The sequence below is a fragment of the Nyctereutes procyonoides genome, unplaced genomic scaffold (assembly GCF_905146905.1).
Source record: "Nyctereutes procyonoides isolate TBG_1078 unplaced genomic scaffold, NYPRO_anot_genome, whole genome shotgun sequence".
In the NCBI taxonomy this organism is placed as follows: domain Eukaryota; kingdom Metazoa; phylum Chordata; class Mammalia; order Carnivora; family Canidae; genus Nyctereutes; species Nyctereutes procyonoides.
In genome coordinates this window covers 2,172,142-2,192,554 of record NW_026575124.1, presented here as the reverse complement: position 1 = coordinate 2,192,554, position 20,413 = coordinate 2,172,142, and the positions used below count along the sequence as shown (strand labels likewise).

The window sequence follows — 20,413 nt, the reverse complement described above, 5'->3', positions numbered from 1 at the left end:
GAAAACCTCAAGAAGCACATGTGGGGAGGCCTGGGCTTTAGAATCAGGTAAGCTACCTAGGCATACCGGTGTGACCACTCACCGTGTGGCTTTGGGCAAGTGACGGAACATCCACTGGTCTGCTTTCTCATTTGTCAGTTGAAGGTCATTTACCTGCCTTGCAGAGTTATGAGTGATGTAGGAGAGATGTTAGGGTTCGGTGCCAACCAGCCTCAAGAAGGAATTCTTGAGACATCTTTGGGGCAAAAAAGTGGTTTTATTAAAGTACAGGGACAGGATCTGTGGGCAGAAAGAGCTGCATTGGAGTCATGAGGAATGGCCCATTATATACTTTCAGGTTGGATGGGCGGGTGGGGGTCAGGGATAGCATAAGTCACTAAGGGATTTTGGAGGCAAGGTTTCCAGGACCTTGAGGGGGCTAGCTATTTTGGGAAAAGTCATTTATTGCTGTCTAATAAAACCTGAGTCATGAGACCCTTCAGATGTATATTGGTGCGCCATATGCTTGGAGGATGACTGCCAACGTGTATCTTAGGGGTTAGAGGTAAAGGAAGTTTCCAAAGGAATTTATTTATTTATTTATTTATTTGTTTGTTTGTTTGTTTGTTTATTTATTTATTTTTAAAGATTTTTATTTGTTTATGAGAGACAGAGAGAGAGAAAGAGAGAGAGAGAGAGAGAGGCAGAAACAGAGAGAGAGGCAGGCTCCATGCAGGGAGCCTGATGTGGGACTCGATCCTGGGACTCCAGGATCCCACCCTGGGCCAAAGGCAGGCGCTTAACCGCTGAGCCACCCAGGCGTCCCTAAAGGAATTTTTAAGTTTTTTTTTTTTTAATTAATTATTTATTTATTTATGATAGTCACACAGAGAGAGAGAGAGAGGCAGAGACACAGGCAGAGGGAGAAGCAGGCTCCATGCACCGGGAGCCTGATGTGGGATTCGATCCCGGGTCTCCAGGATCGCGCCCTGGGCCAAAGGCAGGCGCTAAACCTCTGCGCCACCCAGGGATCCCTAAAGGAATTTTTATATATTAAAAGTCTTACAGCATCCTGGAGGTTGGGCTAGGATTGCTTCTTGCCCTTAGCAAAGTATTAACATCGAGGCAGCTGAGCTTCTAGAGTAATGTCACTCTGCCTGTTTCAAGGACTTGTGAATGAGGTGTAATAAGGAAATATATTTTTTAAAGATTTTATTTATTTATTCATGAGACACACAGGGAGAGAGGCAGAGGGAGAAGCAGGCTCCATGCAGGGAGCTGACGTGGGACTCAATCCTGGGTCTCCAGGATCAGGCCCTGGGCCGAAGGCGGCGCCAAACCGCTGGGCCACCCTGGCTGCCCGGGTATAGGTATCTAAATAATTCAAGTGACACTTCCTGAACAGTTTTCTTTTTTGCCTTTGTTGACATCAGGCTGCTGTGATTCATCCCCCCTCTCAACTGCCGTAACAGATTAACAGGAATTGAATTTCAGTTAAGTTCTGGCTTTTCTAAAGCAACAGCAAAGGGAAAGGCTTATGTTGACCGGTCAAGAGTACAAAAGGAACTATTACACAATGTTTGCTTCACTTGCTGTTCAAGTATGAAATATGTAGGAATTCAAAAGGAACAATTACAATATTAGAAAACTTGGGAACAGGATGTTTTATAATATAATCATAAGAAGTTTCAGTGGTGCTTTGTCTTGTGTCGTTAACCATTAAAATGAAGTATCGTGCTCATGGGTCCAGGGGCTTAACAGGATTGGGAAGCAGCTGATGTAAACAGTATTCATCCCGATCCTCCCCTCGGACTCACCCTGCCTGCCTTCAGTTCTCTGAGCAAATTGGCTTTTATTTATCTATGGCACAAGCTGCTCTGTGATGCCGAAATCCTAATAGCCCCTGGCATTCAGATCGAGTGTCACTTTCTCAAGGAAGCCTGGGATCCTCCTCCCCGACTGGGTCAGATTCCAATTTTCCCAGCCCCTGGCGCCTCTCCCCCGTGGCTGGTGAGCCTTTACCCGGCTGAGGGCCCCAGAGGGCAGGGAACATGTCTAGCTGATTCAGCACTAAGCCAACACCAAGAGCAAAGTACACGGTAGCTATTTGTTGAATGAAGTTCAACATTTATTAAGTACCAAGTGTTTCACTTCATGAATTCCTCCCAATAACCGTTGGGTGGATATTATCCTCATTAACAGATGAAGAAAGTGACATGAGAAAAATAACTTGCCCAAGGTCACATCGTCAACAAATGACACAGCCCAGAACTCGACCGAGGTAACTTTGATGCCAAAGCCCGTGTTGTTTTGTCTTTTATTTTCCTCATCGCATACGGTGATCCTAGTGAAATGCCCGTGTTCTCAGCCTGGTACTATGTGATCTGCCACAGGAAGGCAGACCGAGGGTCTGATCCAAATGCAGCGCTGTGTGTGTGTGTTTTTTTTTAAAATATTTTATTTATTTATTCATGAGAGACACAGAGAGGCAGAGACACAGGCAGAGGGAGAAGCTCCATGCAGGGAGCCCGATGTGGGACTCGATCCCGGGACTCCAGGATCACATCCTGAGCTGAAGGCAGGCTCTCAACCACTGAGCCACCCAGGCGTCCCCAGTGCTGTGTTTATAGTGAGTATTTGCGGTGCCTCCTCATCGTCCATTTCTGCTTTCCCCAGTCACAGGCCCTGTTCTCATTTGGAGAATATAGAACTCTCTTTGTCTCGGCTCACTTGGTCTGGGGGTGCTGAGGCCCAGCAGTGAAGCCTTGTGAGCTGAAGTCAGCACGATCCATCTGGATTGAACACTGTGACTGGTGCAGGCATGGACTTGGACCCAGTATTCTCAATCTGAGCCAACTGAGACTCAGTCCAGAACTTTGGTTGGAGTTTGTACAAAAACAGACTTGATCTCTCCAACTGGCCTTGGCCTCTGAAAGCATGAAGATTGGCACTACTTGCACAGACTCCCCAGCCGGTAGGGCAGACAGCAGGGCAGATGTGACATCTGATATCAGCTGAGCCCTGCTCAAGCTGTACCTGAGGCTTTCTGTCCCTGTGCTTTTCACTAATTTGAGTCATTAAAGTCCTTTTTCTACTTAAGCATTTTTGGTTGAGAGTTGCGTCACTTGCCATCAAAGAAATCCTAACTAGCACCCTGGAACATGTTTTGCCTTTTTCTCTTTCCATTTTGCATGGATTTGGGTCACTTCCACAGGCTGTTGGAATGGCCATAAATGTGTGTCTTCTGGCCTCAGAGGAAAGCAGTGAGGAGGTAATACAGCAGTGACGATGTCGAAATAGGTTTTGTAGTTTGGGGAATCGGGGCTTCTAAGACCTGCTCAGTAACTTGTGGAATGTGAGAAACTTTGTTTCTCTACATCTTAGTATTGTACAGAAAGCGACGATAATATTTGCCGTGCCACTTAGACAAGAAGGAATTGATAAGCGTTTGTACTTCGGCATTACTTCTCTTCCAACGTGCTGGTAGCATTCCAGCATGTCAAACTGTGTTTTTTTCCTATTTCTCAATCACTAGACTAACCTCAGCAATAGTGAGGTGGGTAGTAAGGAGGGTCCTACTTTGGGGAGATGGTACAAAGAGGAGATTGCTGTTCTAGAGCTCAGGAGGCCTTAGACGAGCGTCCCAACCCAACCTCACCATAACAGTAACTGTCTTTATGTCGGAGAGCATTAGGATAGTAAGCGCCCCTTCTTTCTACTCTGTGGATTTTACAAGTGGGGGTTTTTGGACTTGAACTTTTCAAAAACCCATTCTGATCCTCCCAAAATTGCTTTCTCTAAAATCCACTAGCTGTGTTTATGGTTGCCCAGCGGTAGAAAGAAAAATCTGTATGTTCAGATAGCTTAATTTTCCCCTCCCAGAAACATTAAAAAAAAAAAAAATGAACACCAAGCCAGCAAAGATATAAACCATTTATTTCCATTCCCAAAATCTACGTGAATTTATCGATTGATTTCGTATTTAAAATAGTCCCTTTGTAAAGTCATTATACTTTACAGAAAATATACTAAGTTTATCAAAATACACACAAACTATTGCTGGAAATGCTATTCTTAATCCCTCTGACTGAGCAACCTAACTAACACTTGTTTTCAAAGCCCTTATGATTTTCAGAGGTTTCCATGGTGGCAAGAAACAAAGAAATCATCTCGGGACAGGAGTGGCAATCTGGTCGGAATAATACCCCCAATACGCATCTACTTTACAGACGCCCGGACTGCCTGGGTGTGAGGGGCTCTTACAGAGTGTTCCGAATTATACAAGGTCTTCCTAGTTGCAGTAGGCCTTTCCCTTACCTACAATCTAAGACATGCAGCAGAGTATATGCTACATAATAAGGAACATGTACTCAAGCAACTTAAGGGCCTCAACTATTTGTCTGGATATACTCATGTGTCAAGTACAATCCTTATCTTTAGCATTGAAGACTGGAATGCAGGAAAACAAACGTCACTAGAAATAGGGGAGTAAAAACACCAAAGCTGGGCAGAACCAGGGTTGGAACCCCCCCATCCATCAATTTTGAAAACCAACCCGTGGATACTAAGAACAACAAACAGACTCAGATTTCTCCTTCAGAGACCTGGGCTCTTTAGATTTGGATTTTCAACTAGTTAGTAATTCTCTATTCAGTTTGTGAAGCCTTAAGATCTTGTCACTTCTCCCTTTACCAAGTCATCCTTTGCGTGATTTCACTGCTTCTAAGCACCAAGCTCTCGAGGGGGTGAAATGAAAACCTGCCAGCTAACAATTTAAGACAGCTGGAAGGATCTTGAAGTTAACCACATAAACCAACATTTGGGGCTAATGCTAAACTTCGGTTGTGAAAGCCCAGAACTTCCTTTTAAGGGAGAGAGTCCTGTTTGGCTTTGGTTTTGGTTTCGATCCTCTTGGGGGGACAACAGAAGATGGCTAAATAGGTTGATAAACGCTTAGAGACAAAATGCAACTTTACCTTACAAAGAGAAGGTTCCCTTTCTCCCAGTTAGTATCTTAAGTGTAAAACTGCAGCCTGAGGCTAAGAGCCGCTCAGCCCCCCACTCCCCGCGCAGGCTACTTGACGGCGTACCCAGAGATGTGAGGGCGCACCAGCTCCCAGGACAGCGGAGCCTGGAAGTGCTGCAGCTTGAGTTGGGAGAAGGGCACCCGCTCCAGCGCCTTCCAGCTCTCTCTGGTCAGGTGGCACCCGTCAAACAGCAGGTGCCAGAAGGGGTGCAGGATTTGTTGCCAGAAGTAATTCCAAGTTGAGCTCTCAGCTGCGACATGCTCCAGGAAAAAGAAAGCCCCTCCCTGAGAAGGAAGGAAAAAAAAAAAAACAAAACAAAACAGGATTTTAGTTTCTAAAGAACAGGTTTGTAAGATGATTGAAGCTTCCTTGATTTCTGTGGCCCTCGAGGCTCACTCACTTCACGAGAAGGCCTGCGTAAATCAGAACTTGCTAAGATGCTATTTTGGCCAATAGTCTCGCCTCCTGTCAAATTTTATACAGTTGCCAATCTAAGGCAATTAATGCGCATCTTGTGATGATCAGGTACTGCATCATCCTGGCTAAACGTGCAGCGCTCCTGCGTGCAAGCCGCTAGCCTTCGTGCCTGGTGCGTGTCAACTCGCTTAATCCTTACAGTGAACTATTTGGGTCAATATCATCCATCATTCCTATTTTTACAGATGAGGGAAGAGTCACACAGAAAATGAGCAACTTGCCCAGGGTCACACGGCTTATAAATGCTTTGAACCCGGACAGACTGGCTCCAGAGGCCTTGCCCGTGTGTTGATTTTAGGCACTGCAGAAAAGTTCAGAGAAACAAGCACTCGTCTATCATCTCAAGATAACCGCTGTCAAGATTTTGTGTGTACATCATGTGAAGATGGTTTTTTTTTTTTCCCCCTAAAGTTAGGACTAGGACTAGAATGTACCTTCTGTTTTGTAACCGGCTTTGTTTGATTTATGTACTTGAATATTATTCTAAAACATTTTTTAAAAAGATTTTTATTTATTTATTCATGAGAGACACAGAGAGAGAGAGAGAGGCAGAGACCCAGGCAGAGGGAGAAGCAGGCTCCATGCAGGGAGCCCGATGTGGGACTGGATCCCGGGACCCCAGGATCACGACCTGAGCCGAAGGCAGATGCTCAACCACTGAGCCACCCAGGCAACGCCTTTATCAGTTTTCTAATAGGGTGTTGGGTTTTTCTTACTGCTTAGCAAGGGCATTTAGTATAATAAGACTATGTATGTACTACAAATGTTTCCCCCTGTTTGCCTTTTTTTTTTTTTTTTAAGATTTTATTTTTAAGGAATCTCTACACTCAGTGTAGGGCTTGAACTCACAACCTTGAGGTCAAGAGTCACATACTCTACTGACTGAGCCAGCCAGGCATCCCTGCTGTTTACCTTTTAATTACATTTTTTTAAGATTTTATTTATTTGTTCATGATAGAGAGAGAGAGAGAGAGGCAGAGACACAGGCAGAGGGAGAAGCAGGTTCCATGCTGCCCGACGTGGGACTCGATCTCGGGACTCCAGGATCGTGCCCTGGGCCAAAGGCAGGTGCTAAACCGCTGAGCCACCCAGGGATCCCCAAATTACAATTTTTAAAACTTATTCTTTAAAATTAAAAAAAAATTTTTTTACTTCATCTAAACATTGTTCTTGGTTTCTGCTTTGCAAACCTGTGAGAGAGCTGAATCCATACCTAGCACTGCCTGAGACTAAAGAATCATGTCTGATATTTTTGTACCATTGTCACAAGGATGTAAATGATATGAATTAAAATACTGAGGCATCTAAAAGCATTAGTGAAGTCATGGTACCCCTGTGCCGTTAGGGGTTTTTTTCAGCGGATGTGATGTGCAAATCACTGTCCTGTAGGCATTAGCAGCTGCTACTTTCTTCTCGGACAGTCCTATTAATGCAGGGGAAGTATCCACATAGAGGTTATACATTAACAGGACTTCAGAAGTCTTTTCTGCCCATATACCCCTGTGGGGAGTAGGGGAAGGGGACCTCCGAATCCCCTCCAAAACCCGGGGTGAGGGTCACACTCTTCTAGCCTCCTCTGGCCACCCTAATCATGTCTATCCCAGGCAGAGAGCTGACAGGTGGCAGTTTCCCCAGTTCTATGGGTAAGTGAAGGCCTGTGTGCAAAGATGGAAAGCTTGGAGTTTCCTAATTGGGTAAAAAAAAAAAAGAAAAAGATTTCCATAGACTAGGACAGGAGGAGCCCCAGGTCTGGGGAGGCCCATGTTGTACTCTGGGTAACACAGGGTAAACCAGAGGTGCCCGTCACCCGTTCAGGTGACTGTTGAGTAGACACATGGATACGCAGGTTTGGGGTTAGAAGAAGGATCTGGGCTAGATCTATCGATTTGGAAACCATCTGTACATGCACAGTAATTGAAGACTGTGGGAGGCCCATGAAATGCCCCTGGGGCCGTATTTAATTAAGTAAAACGAGAGCCAAAAAAGCAAACTCCAGGATTTAGAGATGGGCAGAGGAAGAACAGCCAGCAAAAGTGGCAGAAATGTGGAAGCTGGTGAGAGAAAAAGGCCCTAGTGACAAACAGTGTGGTGCAGCAGTAGGAATACTTGCATTAAAGAAAGTCAGGGGAAAAAAAAAAGGAAAAAATAAAGAAAAATAAATAAAGAAAGTCAGACCATTTTCGAAGATGGTGCTGACACCAAAGAAGGAAGCCCCTGCCCTCCCAAAGCCAACGCCAAAGCAAAGGCTTTGAAAGCTAAGAAAGCGGTGCTGAAAGGTGTGCACAGTCCCCAAAAAAGTCCATACGTTACCTACATTCCTACGACCCAAGACCCTGCGGCTCCGAAGGCAGCCCAAAGATCCTGGAGAGAGCGCCCCCAGAGAAACAAGCTTGATCCCTATGCCCTCATCAAGTTCCCCCAGGGCTACCGAGTCAGCCAGGAAGAAAATAGAAGCCAACAACACGCTTGTGTTCATTGTGCATGTCAAGACCAGTGAGCACCAGGTCAAACGGGCTGTGAAGAAGCTCTATGACATTGATGGGGCCAAGGTCAACGCCTTGATCAGGCCTGATGGAGAGGAGAAAGCGTATGCTCCACTGGCTCCGGGCTATGATGCTTTGGATGTTGCCAACAAAACTGGGATCATCTAAACTGAGTCCAGCCGGGTATAAATCTAAATATAAATTTTTTCACCATAAAAGAAAAAAAAAGAAAAGAAAGACCTACTAGCTGTGTAACCTTGGGCAAGTTTCTTTCCTTTTTAAAGACTTTATTTATTCATGAGAGACACACAGAGAGAGGCAGAGACGCAGGCAGAGGGAGAAGCAGGCTCCATGCAGGGAGCCTGACGTGGGACTCGATCCCGGGACCCTGGGGTCACCAACTGGGCGGAAGGCAGGTGCTAAACTGCTGAGCCACCCGGGGATCCCTGGGGCAAGCTTCTTAACCTCTGTTTCCTCAATACAACATGAAGGCAATATCTGCTTCCAAGGACTGTTGTGAGGGTTAAAGGACACTGTAATAAAGCTCCTGGTTGTGTGCAGCTGAGTGCTGAATGCTGGGTGCTTCCCAGCAGCTAAGGAAGACCCCTGGATGCGGTCTCAGTCACAGTGCTGGGAAATGCAGGGAAGCATTACTTGCTTTGCAGGGGTCACAGGTAAGCAAAACACTCACTAGCCTGGCCTAGTCCCTATCCAGTCTTAGGACACAAGAATCCAGCGTTTGGATATAAGAATCACAAGGTTTGGGGGCACCTGGTGGCTCAGTCAGTTAAGTGTCTGACTCTTGATTTCGGCTCAGGTCCTGATCCTCGGGGTTGCAGGATCAAGTACCCCCCAATCCCCCCTCATGGGCTCTGCACTCAACAGGGAGTCTGCTTCCCTCCCTCCGCCCTCTCCCCACTCGTGCGCACACTCTCTCAAATAAATAAATCTTTAAAAAAAAAAAAGAATCCAAACGTCTTCATTTACTACTCTGACGTTAGCCTCTCCTTGAGCCAAAGACAATGAGATCATTGTCTGTCAACCCCATTTCAAGCCCTTGTCTTCCTGAGGAACTTCCTGTTTCTTCCTGAGGAACATCCTTTTCTCCTAGGACAGTGAGTTCAACCGTTGAGATGTCCGTGCTTTACTTACATTCAACCAAGTTAAGAGTAAAGCTATTTTAAAAAATTAGTAAATAGGTGAAAATCATTTAGGTATAAAGAATTTCAAACTAGGGATCCCTGGGTGGCGCAGCGGTTTGGCGCCTGCCCTTGGCCCAGGGCGCGATCCTGGAGACCCGGGATCGAATCCCACGTCGGGCTTCCGGTGCATGGAGCCTGCTTCTCCCTCTGCCTGTGTCTCTGCCTCTCTCTCTCTGTGACTATCATAAATAAATAAATAAATAAATAAATAAATAAATAAATAAATAAATAGAATTTCAAACTATACAGAAAGATACACAACGAAAAGTGACTCTACCCCTATATTGAATCCCATTCCCGCGAGGCAACCACTGTTAATAGTTTCTTGTCTAGGGGCGCTTGGGTGCCCCAGTTAAACCTCTGACTCTTGATTTTTGGCTCAGGTCATGATCTTAGGGTCCTGGGATTGAGCTCTGCGCTCAGCAGAGTCTTCTGAGATTCTCTCTCCCTCTGCCCCTCCCCTCGCTCACATATTCGAGTGTTTCTCTCTCTCTCTCTCTCTCAAATAGATGGATAAATCTTAAAAAAACATTTTCTTCTCTATCCTTTCCATTAACATATACACAATGTATATGTACATACGTGTGTGCGTCTAAGCCCTCACACAGCGGGCTTACCGTCTCCATACTAGTCTCTGCTCTCATTTAACGGGAACATTTCATTAATGCTCATTTAACATTATCTCTTGGGGACTTTTTTCGTATCAGCTTAGATAACTCTTCCTTGTTCTTTTTAACAGATGCACAGAATTCTTTTGTACTATGTGACAATTTACTTGAACAGCCTCCTGTTGATGGACATCTAGGTTACTTCTAATTCCTGCTATTACAAATACTCCACTCAGTGCCTTTGCATCGAGACACATTTTTGCATATTTGTGCAGTGTGGCTCTAGGATACATTACTGCTGGATAAAAGGCTACGTGCGCTTTAAATTTTGATATTCTCAAGTTACCCTCCAAAGAGGGCACTTCCTCCAATGTGTATGGGGGTGTCCTGCTTCCCAAACCCCAATAACCATATTTACCTTAAAAGCCTCTGACAGTACAATCTGTAAAAAATGGCATCTTGCTTTAGTTTCTTTAATTGCACCTACAGTTGAGCATTTTTATATGATTGGCTTTTATTGCTTTATTTGCTTTTGAGAGAGGGCGAGAGGGCTAGGGGGGAAAGGAGAGACAATCCCAAGCAGGCTCTATGCCCAGAGCAGAGCCGGATGGGGGGGCCTCCATCCCACAACCTTGAGATCGAGACCCCAGGGGAAATCTAGAATCCCATGCTTGAGGGGCTGAGCCGCCCAGGTGCCCCTAGAGGAGGCTATTTTTATTTATATTTCTGTTCCTGATGTTTGCCTATTTTTCTCTGTGTTTTTCTTATTATTTAAAGAAACCCTATTGGTCTTTTGATCCTTAATGCCTTTTAAAATGAAGGAAGTTAATCTTTTTGTCTATCATCCCTGGCAAATACTTCTATGTTTTGATACTTTATTTTGTTTATAGTACTTTTTTTCCCCTCTGTAGAAGTCTTAAAATTTTAGGTACTCAGAATCCCTTTCCCTTTAGAGCTTTCTGACTCTAAGAGTTTTAAGAATTCAACAGAGTGCCAGGGCACCTGGGTGGCTCAGCTCAGGGCGTGACCCCGAGGCCCCGGGGTCGGGTCCCACGTCGGGCTCCCTGCATGGAGCCTGCTTCTCCCTCTGCCCGTGTCTCTGCCTCTCTCTCTCTCTGTGTGTGTGTGTCTCTATGTATAAATAAGTAAAATCTTAAAAAAAAAAAAATGCACAGTGCCTTCTCTAGTAGCTTCGCTTTTTATGTAGGAACTTTGAGCCACCGGAGCGGACGCACGGCCTTGGGTTAAGGGCGCTTCCCAGCCTCTAGTCCCGGGGCGCCCCGCGCGTCACTCACCGGCCTCAGCACCCTGCGCACCTCCCGCAGGATCTGCCCCTGGTCCCGCACGGAGCACAGCACCAGGGTGCAGACCACCGCGTCCACCGAGCCGTCGGCCACCTGCGGCATGTCCTCCCCCGCCGCCACCACGAAGCGCTCGAACTGCAGGTGCCGGTTCTCCGCGATGCTCTTGATCAAGAACTTCTCGAAGTTGGGGTTGGGGTCCACGCAGGTCACCCTGCACCCCGGCGGGTAGAACGGGAAGTTGGCGCCGGTGCCGCAGCCCACCTCCAGCAGGGACAGCTTCCCCGAGGGGCCCGCGAACGCCTGCAGGCCGCCGAACAGCTCCCGCTTCTTGCCCGCCATCCGCTCGTTGTACATCACGCTGAACCTCGCCAAGAAGTGGGGGAACCACCTCCTGCATATCCGGCTCCACAGGCCCAGGGCGTGCAGCAGGAACAGGGGCGAGGCCAGGAGGCACACGAGGAGCCTGAGCACCGGGACGGCGACCGCCATCCTGCGGGGAGCGCGCGGGAGCCGAGGCCGCGGGACCCGGCGGGCGCCGCGCAGCTCCCACAGCGCCGCCGCCGCCGCCGCCGCCGCCGCCGCCGCCCGCAGGCCCGCCCCGCCCCCCCGCCCCCCCCGCCCACCCCCCCCCGCCGCTGTCCCCGGCGGCCGCGGGGAGGAGCCCGAGGCTTCCCGCGCCCCCGGCCGGAGGCGGGGCCTGGGTCCACTGCGCGGCGCCCCGGGCCTCCTGCGACCTCGGCGAGCGTGGGGCCGCCCAGGCCGGAGGCTGCTGCCCCGTGTCCCCCCCCCCCCGCACCCCCTCCCCGGGGCAGGCCGCGCAGGGGATGCACCCGCCGCGCTACCCGCGCGTCCCCGTCCCCGGGGCGCCCTCCGCGGCCAGGCCCCCCACGTTCCTGGCGCCACACAGTTATTTTTTAAGTCCCTGTTTTGGGGTCGTCCGTTGTTAAAGGGCAGGGTCCACTTCCAATTGTGCAATGACTGCTGCATTACTCGGCTAATATAGATAAAAGTCGTGCCCAGAATATTCATCTCTGGGAACCTCAAAACCCAAAGTATGCAAAAAGTAGTTTCGAGCATTCATTTGTTTTTGTTTTTTTTTGTTTTGTTTTGTTTTTGTTTTTCATAACAAGAAAGCCTGGCCTTTAGGGTACACGGAAATTTTCAAGAATAATGGGAACTGGGACGTCTGGTGCCTCGGTGGTCGAGCGTCTGCCTTGGGCTCAGGTCGTGGTCCCCGGGGCCCCGGGATCGAGTCCCGCAGGGAGCCTGCGTCTCCCTCTGCCTGTGTCTCTGCCTCTCTCTCTCTCTCTCTCTCTCTCTGTGACTATCATGAATAAATAAATAAAATTTAAAAAAAAAGATTTTATTTATGCATGAGAGACACACACACACACACACAGAGGCAGAGACACAAGCAGGCTCCATGCACCGAGAGCCCGATGTGGGATTCGATCCCGGGTCTCCAGGATCGCGCACTGGGCCAAAGGCAGGCGCCAAACCGCTGCGCCACCCAGGGATCCCTAAATAAGATCTTTTAAAAGTAAAATAAAAATAAGAAAGGAACATTTACTTATTTTTTAAGGATTTTATTTATTTATTTATTTATTTATTTATTTATTCATTCATTCATTCATTCATTCATTCATTCATTCATTCATTCATTCGTTAAGATTCATTTATTATTATTCATGTGAGACACAGAAAGAGACAGGCAAGACACAGGCAGAAGGAGAAGCAGGCTCCATGCAGGGAGCCCCACGTGGGACTCCATCCTGGGACTCCAGGGTCACGCCCTGGGCCAAAGGCAGCGTTAAACCACTGAGCCACCCACGCTGCCCAGGATTTTATTTATTAATTTGACACAGAGAAAAAGGGACTGCGAGCTCGCGCAGGGGGGGCGGGCAGGGGGGGGCGGCAGAGGCAGGCCCCCCGCTGAGCAAGGAGCTCAATGTGGGTCTTGATCCCAGAACTCCTGGATCAAGACCTGAGCCCAAGGCACATGCTTAACCACCTGAGCCACCCAGGCTCCCCTTTTATTTATATATTTTTCTAAATTTTTTTTAAAGATTTTATTTATGGGCAGCCTGGGTGGCTCAGCGGTTTAGCGCCGCCTTCAGCCCAAAATGTGATCCTGGAGGCCCCGAATCGAATCCCACGTTTCTCTGTGTCTCTCATGAATAAATAAATAAATATTTTATTTTTCTCTGTGAGAGAGAAACACAGAAAGAGGCAGAGACACAGGCAGAGGGAGAAGCAGGCTCCATGCCGGGAGCCCGATGTGGGACTCGATCCAGGGTCTCCAGGATCACACCCTGGGCCAAAGGCAGGTGCCAAACTGCTGAGCCACCCGGGCTGCCCTCCCCTTTTATTTTTATCTATTTATTTAGGGAAAGAGCACAGCAGGGGGAGGGAAAGGGACAGAGGAGAGAGAATCCCAAGCGGACTCCAGAGTGGAGAGCCCTGGGCTGGGTCCCACAACCCTGAGGATCATGACCTGAGCTTTTTTCCCTAGTCTATGGCTTGTCTTTTTATTCTCTTTAACAGTGTCACTGTCTTGCTCCCTGTCCTCTGCTCTCCCTGCCTCTGGCAACCACCAATCTCTTCTCTATATCTGTGAATTTGTTGTTTCTTCCTTTTTAGTGGGGTTCACTAAACCCCACTTTTTTGGTTATACACGTAAGTGAAATCATATGGTATTTGTCTTTCTCTGATTTTTTAAAAAATATTTTATTTATTCATGAGAGGCACAGAGAAAGGCAGAGACACAGGCAGAGGGAGAAGCGGGCTCCATGCCCTGAGTCCGATGCAGGGACTTGATGCAGGGACTCTATCCCGGGACACCAGGATCATGACCTGAACCTAAGGCAAACACTCAACTGCTGAGCCACCTGGGTGTCCATGTAAGTTTACATTTTTAAAAATAAATCTCATAAATTTAAAAATTATATAAATATACATATTGTATATTTTTATTTGCAAATTCAAATATAGGAATATTAAGATTTTCTAGTTCTTCTTCTGTTTTGGTATTGCGTCTTTCAGAAGTTTGCCACCTATCAAGTCTAAGTTGTTGAATATACTGGTATAGAGCTGTTCACAATATTCTGTTTTAATCCTTTTAATATCTATAGAACTATAGAAATGCTTTTCTGTACTGTTACTGATATTTTGTGGGGTTTTTTTTATTGTCAATTTAGCTAGAGATTTTTGTTTTTTTCAAACTTTTATTTAAATTCTGGTTAGTTAACAGGACACCTGGGAGGCTCAATGGTTGAGCGTCTGCCTTTGGCTCAGAGCGAGATCCTGGGGTCCTGGGATGGAGTCTCACATCAGGCTCCCTGCATGGGGCCTGCTTCTCCCTGCCTATGTCTCTGCCTCTCCCTGTGTGTCTCATGAATAAATAAATAACATCAGGGATCCCTGGGTGGTTCAGCGGTTTGGCACCTGCCTTTGGCCCAGGGCGTGATCCTTGGAGTCCCGGATCCAGTCCCATGTCGGGCTCCCGGCATGGAGCCTGCTTCTCCCTCCTCCTGCGTCTCTGCCTCTCTATGTCTATCATAAATAAATAAATAAATCTTTAAAAAATAAATAAATAAATATATATATATATATATATATATATATAAATAAATAAAATCATTAAAAATAAAATAGGGCAGCCCGGGTGGCTCAGCGGTTTAGCGCCGCTTTTAGCCCAGGGTGTGATCTGGAGTCCCAGGATCGAATCCCACGTTGGGCTCCCTGCATGGAGCCTGCTTGTCCCTCTGCCTGTGTCTCTGCCTCTCTTACTCTCTGTTTCTCATGAATAAATAAATAAATAAAATCTTTAAAATAAAATAAATAAAAATTAAAAAATAAATTCTAGTTAGTTAACATACAGTGTAATATATATTTCAGGAGGAGCATTTGGTGACTCATCACGTACATATAACACCCAGTGCCCATCACAAGTACCCTCCTTAATCCCCAACACCCATTTAGCACATCCCCCACCCACCTCCCCTGCAGCAATGCAGGGAGTTCCCTATAGTTAAGGGTCTCTTATGGTTTGCCTCCCTCTCTTTTTTGTCCCTTCCCCTATATTCATCTATTTTGTTTCCTAAATTACACGTACAACCGAAATCATATGGTATTTGTTTTTCTCTGGCTGACTTGTTTTGTTTAGCATAATATACCCTAGCTCCAACCACGTCATTGCAAATGGCAAGATTTCATTCTTTTTGACAGCCAAATAACATTCCACCGTAAATGTTTCCCACATCTTATTTATCCATTCATCAGTCGATGGACATCTGGCCTCTCCCCATAATTTGGTTATTGTTGATAACGCTGCTATAAACCTCAGGGTGCATGTGCCCCTTCGAATCAGTATTTTTGTTTCCTTTGGGTAAATGACTAGTAGTGCAATTGCTGGGTTGTACTTTTTTAATGTTGTGAGGAGCCTCCATACTGTTTTCCAGAGTGGCTGCACCAGTTTGCACTCCCACCAGCGGTGCAAGAGAGTACCCCCTTCTCCACATCCTCATCAACGTCTGTTGTTTCCTGTGTAGTTAATTTTAGACTTTCTGGCCAGCGTGAAGTGTTTTCTCACTGACGTTTCGATTTGTATTTCCCTGATGTCGAGTGATGTTGAGTATTTTTTTCATGCGTCTTTTGGCCATCTGGATGTCTTCTTTGGAAAAATGTCTATTCATGTCTTCTGCCTATTTCTTAGCTGGATTATTTGTTTTTTGGGTGTTGAGTTTGATATGTTCTTTTTCTTTAAGATTTTATTTATTTATTCATGAGAGGCACACACACAGAGAGAGAGGCAGAGACACAGGCAGAGGGAGAAGCAGGCTCCATGCAGGGAGCCCAATGTGGGACTGGATCCCGGGTCACCAGGATCACGCCCTGGACTGAAGGCGGCGCTAAACCGCTGAGCCACCGGGGCTGCCCTGATATGTTCAATCAATTGCCCTGATATCCAATTGATTTTGGATACTGACTCTTTATCAGATATGTCATTTGCAAATATCTTCTCCCATTTCCTAGGCTGCCTTTTTGTTTTGTTGATTGTTTCCTTTTATCATGCGGAAGCTTTTTATCTTTTTTTTTTTTTTTTTAAGATTTTATTTATGAGAGACACAGAGAGGAAGAGAGAGGCAGAGACACAGGCAGAGACACAGGCAGAGGGAGAAGCAGGCTCCACGCAGGGAGCCCGATGTGGGACTCGACCCCGGGTCTCCAGGATCACGCCCTGGGCTGCAGGCAGGTGCTCAACCGCTGAGCCACCCGGGGACCCCGGAAGCTTTTTATCTTGATGAAGTCTCTATAGTTCATTTTTTGCTTTTGTTTCCCTTGTCTCTGGACAAGTATCAATAAGAGGTTGCTACAGCTAATGTCAAAGACATTGCTGCCTGTGTTCTCTAGGATTTTGATGTTTCCTGTCTCACATTTAGGTCTCTCATCCATTTTCAATTTATTTTTGTGTATGGTGCAAGAAAGTGGTCTAGTTTCATTCTTCCCCATATTGCGGTCCAGTTTTCCCAACACCATTTGTTGAAGAGACTCTTTTTCCATTGGATTGTTCTTTCCTGTTTTGTCAAAAAGCTTTTTTGTTTTTCTTGTTTTGTTTTGAAAGGGAAGGGGAGAGAAAGTGAAAGGGAGGGCGAGGATATAGGGAGAGAATCTTAAGCAGGCTCCATACCCAGTGTGGGGCTGGATGAAGGACTCAGTCTGATGACTCTGAGATCATGACCGAGTTGAAATCCATACTCGGACACTTGGACATTTAACCTATTGAGCCATCCAGGTGCCCCAGTTTTTTTTTTTTAATTGAAGGATAGTTGACATATATAATACAATTATATTACTTCCAGGTGTATAATGTTGTCATTCAATATTTATATGCATTACAAAATGCTCACCGCCATAAATGTTATCTCTTGTCACCATTCAAAGTTATTACAATAACGGGGACACCTGGCTGGCTCTGTTGGTAGAGTATGTGACCCTTAATCTCAGAGTCATGAGTTCAGGTCCCACGTTAGACACAGAGATTAAAGAAAAAATAATGGAGGGCAGCCCTGGTGGCGCAGCGGCTTAGTGCCGCCTTTAGCCCAGGGTGTGATCCTGGAGATCTGGGATCGAGTCCCATGTCGGGCTCCTGCATGGAGCCTGCTTCTCCCTCCTCCTGTGTCTCTGCCTCTCTCTCTCTCTCTGTGTCTGTCATGAATAAATAAATAAAATTTGTAAAAAATGTAAACCTTGGACTAACTTAAGAATTTTTCTTTGTACTGTTTAATTCATTTATAAATATTTCACATACAACTAGCTTTCTTTGTGTTTGTATATGATGGCCTAAATGCTGATAAAAGAGAGGATACAAATGTTACTGAAAAAAGTAAAGAAAAAATAAACTAAAACCAAGCCCCCCGCCCTCGCAGAGCTCAGCAGTTCAGATTGGTCCTCATTAAGTAATGAGTGAAAGAAGCAAGGTACAAGCTTGCATGAATGGGGAAGTGGAAAAGTCTTTGTGGTTATAAAAGTATTGATGTTTTTTATTTGACTTTCTGATTGTAAAAATGAGAAATGTCACATCAAGAAACAAAGTTATTGGGGATCCCTGGGTGGCTCAGCAGTTTAGCGCCTGCCTTTGGCCTGGAGTCCCGGGATCGAGTCCCACATTGGGCTCCCTGCATGGAGCCTGCTTCTCCCTCTGCCTGTGTCTCTTCCTCTCTCTCTCTCTGTCTCTCATGAATAAATAAATAAAATCTTAAAAAAAAGAAACAAAGTTATTACAATATTATTTACTATATTCCCTATACTATATATCACTGTACATTTTTATCCTTATTTATTTTATTGCAGTTAACTTTGTACCTCTTAATCCTCTTCACCTATTTTTCCCATTCCCCATGCTCCTCCCCTCTGGCAACCACCAATTTGTTCTCTGTATTTATGAGTCTCTATATTGTCTTGTTTTTTCATTTGTTTTGTTTTTTGGATTTCACAGATTAGTGAAATCACATAGGATTTGTCTTTTTCTGTCTACTTTTAGCATAACACCCTTGAGTTCCACCCATGTTGTTGCAAATAGCAAGATTTCACTCTTTTTATGGCTAATATTCCAAACTACATTCACTATTCACTATCACTATTCACTATTTCACTATCCATTCATCTGTTCATAGGTGATATGCTGATTCCATATCTTGGCTCTTGTATATAATGCTGCAAGGAACATAGGGATGGCTATATCCTTTCGAGTTAGTGTTTTCATTTTCTTTGGGTGCATATCTAGTAGTGGATTGCTGGATTGTATGATATTTCTATTTTTAGTTTTTCGAGGAACCTCCACAGTGTTTCCATTGTGGCTGCACCAATTTACATTCCCATCAATAGTGCATGAGGGTTTGATACTAGTCATTCTGACAGGTGTGAAGTGATATCTCATTGTGGTTTTGATTTCCCTGATGATTAGTGATGTTGAGCATCTTTTCATGTAGCTCTTGGCCATCTGGATGTCTTATATCTATTCAGGTCCTCTGCCAGTTTAAAAAAAAAATTATCTGAGAGAGAGAGTGAGTGGGGGAGATGGGCAGAAAGAGGGAGGGAGAATCTGAAGCAGACTCCATGCTGAGCGCAGAGCCCTACAACCCTGAGATCATGACCTGAGCTGAAACCAAGAGTTGGATGCTTAACCAGCTGAGCCACCTAGGCACCCCTGTCCTCTGCCCATTTTTTTTTAAAGAATTTTTTTAAATTTATTTATTTATGATAGTCACAGAGAGAGAGAGAGAGGCAGAGACAGAGGCAGAGGGAGAAGCAGGCTCCATGCACCGGGAGCCCGTCGTGGGATTCGATCCCGGATCTCCAGGATCGCGCCCTGGGCCAAAGGCAAGCGCGAAACCGCTGCGCCACCCAGGGATCCCCTCTGCCCATTTTTTAATCAGTTTGGGGTTTTTTGGTGTTGCATTGCATGGATTATTTATATATTTTGTATATTTAGCCATTATTAAATATATCCTTTATATATATCTTCTCCAGTTCAGTAGATTACTTTTTCATTTTGTTGAAGGTTTCCTTTACTTTGCAGAATCCTTTTAGTTTGCTATAGTCCCAATTGTTTGTTTTTTGTTTTTTTTGCCCTTGCCTGAGAAGGCTAAATCCATGCAACTTGTAGGATTATTTGTTCTAGTTCTGTGAAAAATGCTATTGGTATTTTGACAAGGATTGTATGGGATCTGTAGATTGCTTTGGGTAGTTTGGACATTTAATGAAATTAATTAGCTCATGCTAATCCATAGCATGGTATATCTTTCCATTTATTTGTATTGTCTTCAATTTCTTTCATCAGTGTTTTAGAATTTTCAGAGCACAGGTCTTTCACCACCTTGGTTAAATTTTTTTCCTAGGTATTTTATTGTTTTGGGTGCAATTGTGATTGTTTTCTTTTTGGTAGAGACTTTAGGTTTTTCTTTATGTGATGTCATGTCATCAACAAATAGTGACAGTTTTACTTCTTCCTTACCAATTTATTTATTTTTTCTCATAGTTAATTTAGAGAGCCCAAGGAATACAAAATTCAGGCATGGTATTCAAGAAAATAGGTTTAGAAAGTAGGTAAAATGCTGTAAGAAAGTCACATTATACATTTTTAAATAAAAAGTAAATTATTTGAGGGATGCCTGGGTGGCTCAGTGGTTGGGCATCTGCCTTTGGCCGGGGTCATGATCCTGGAATCCTGGGATCCAGTCCCTGAGTCCCGCATCAGGCTCCTTGCGGGGAGCCTACTTTTCCCTCTGCCTGTGTCTCTGCCTCTCTCTCTCTGTGTCTCTCATGAATAAATAAATAATATCTTTAAAAAAAAGTAAATTATTTGGGGGTATCTGAACCATTGTTCTTTTCTGGCATAAGAAGGAAGTATTGGGTGAGCAGCCTGGGTGGCTCAGCGGTTTAGTGCCACCTTCAGCCCAGGGCGTGATCCTGGGAGTCCCGGAATCAGGTCCCACATCAGGCTCCCTCCACGGAGCCTGCTTCTCCCTCCGCCTGTGTCTCTACCTCTGTCTCTGTGTCTCTCATGAATAAATAAATAAAATCTTAAAAAAAAAAGAAGGGAAGTATCAATATTTTAAAAATTGTTTGAGTTAGAATTTTAAAAATAGGCAAATACTCTTTCTCCAAGTATATTTTAGAACCAGAAACAAGATGATAATTAAAAAATATATATCAAATAAATGGCTTTAAATAAAATCTAACTTAACGGGAAATTGTTTTGATTAATAAAAGAACAGCTTTCATTTTAATTATAAACTCTTTTTTATTTGGTATTTATTTACATAAAGTATA

At 45.2% G+C, this 20,413-nt stretch overlaps 1 protein-coding gene across 1 annotated transcript; it reads right to left on the bottom strand.

Annotated features, from left to right (window-relative positions):
- Positions 1 to 3,898: 3,898 nt before the first annotated feature.
- TMT1A (thiol methyltransferase 1A) lies at positions 3,899 to 11,656 on the bottom strand. The gene is made up of 2 exons (XM_055337248.1): positions 11,072 to 11,656; positions 3,899 to 5,290 (listed from the first exon to the last, which is right to left on the bottom strand). The coding sequence occupies exons 1-2, from the start codon at positions 11,567 to 11,569 to the stop codon at positions 5,054 to 5,056; spliced, it is 735 nt and encodes a 244-aa protein (XP_055193223.1). The 5' UTR covers positions 11,570 to 11,656; the 3' UTR covers positions 3,899 to 5,053.
- Between the last annotated feature and the right edge of the window lie 8,757 nt (positions 11,657 to 20,413).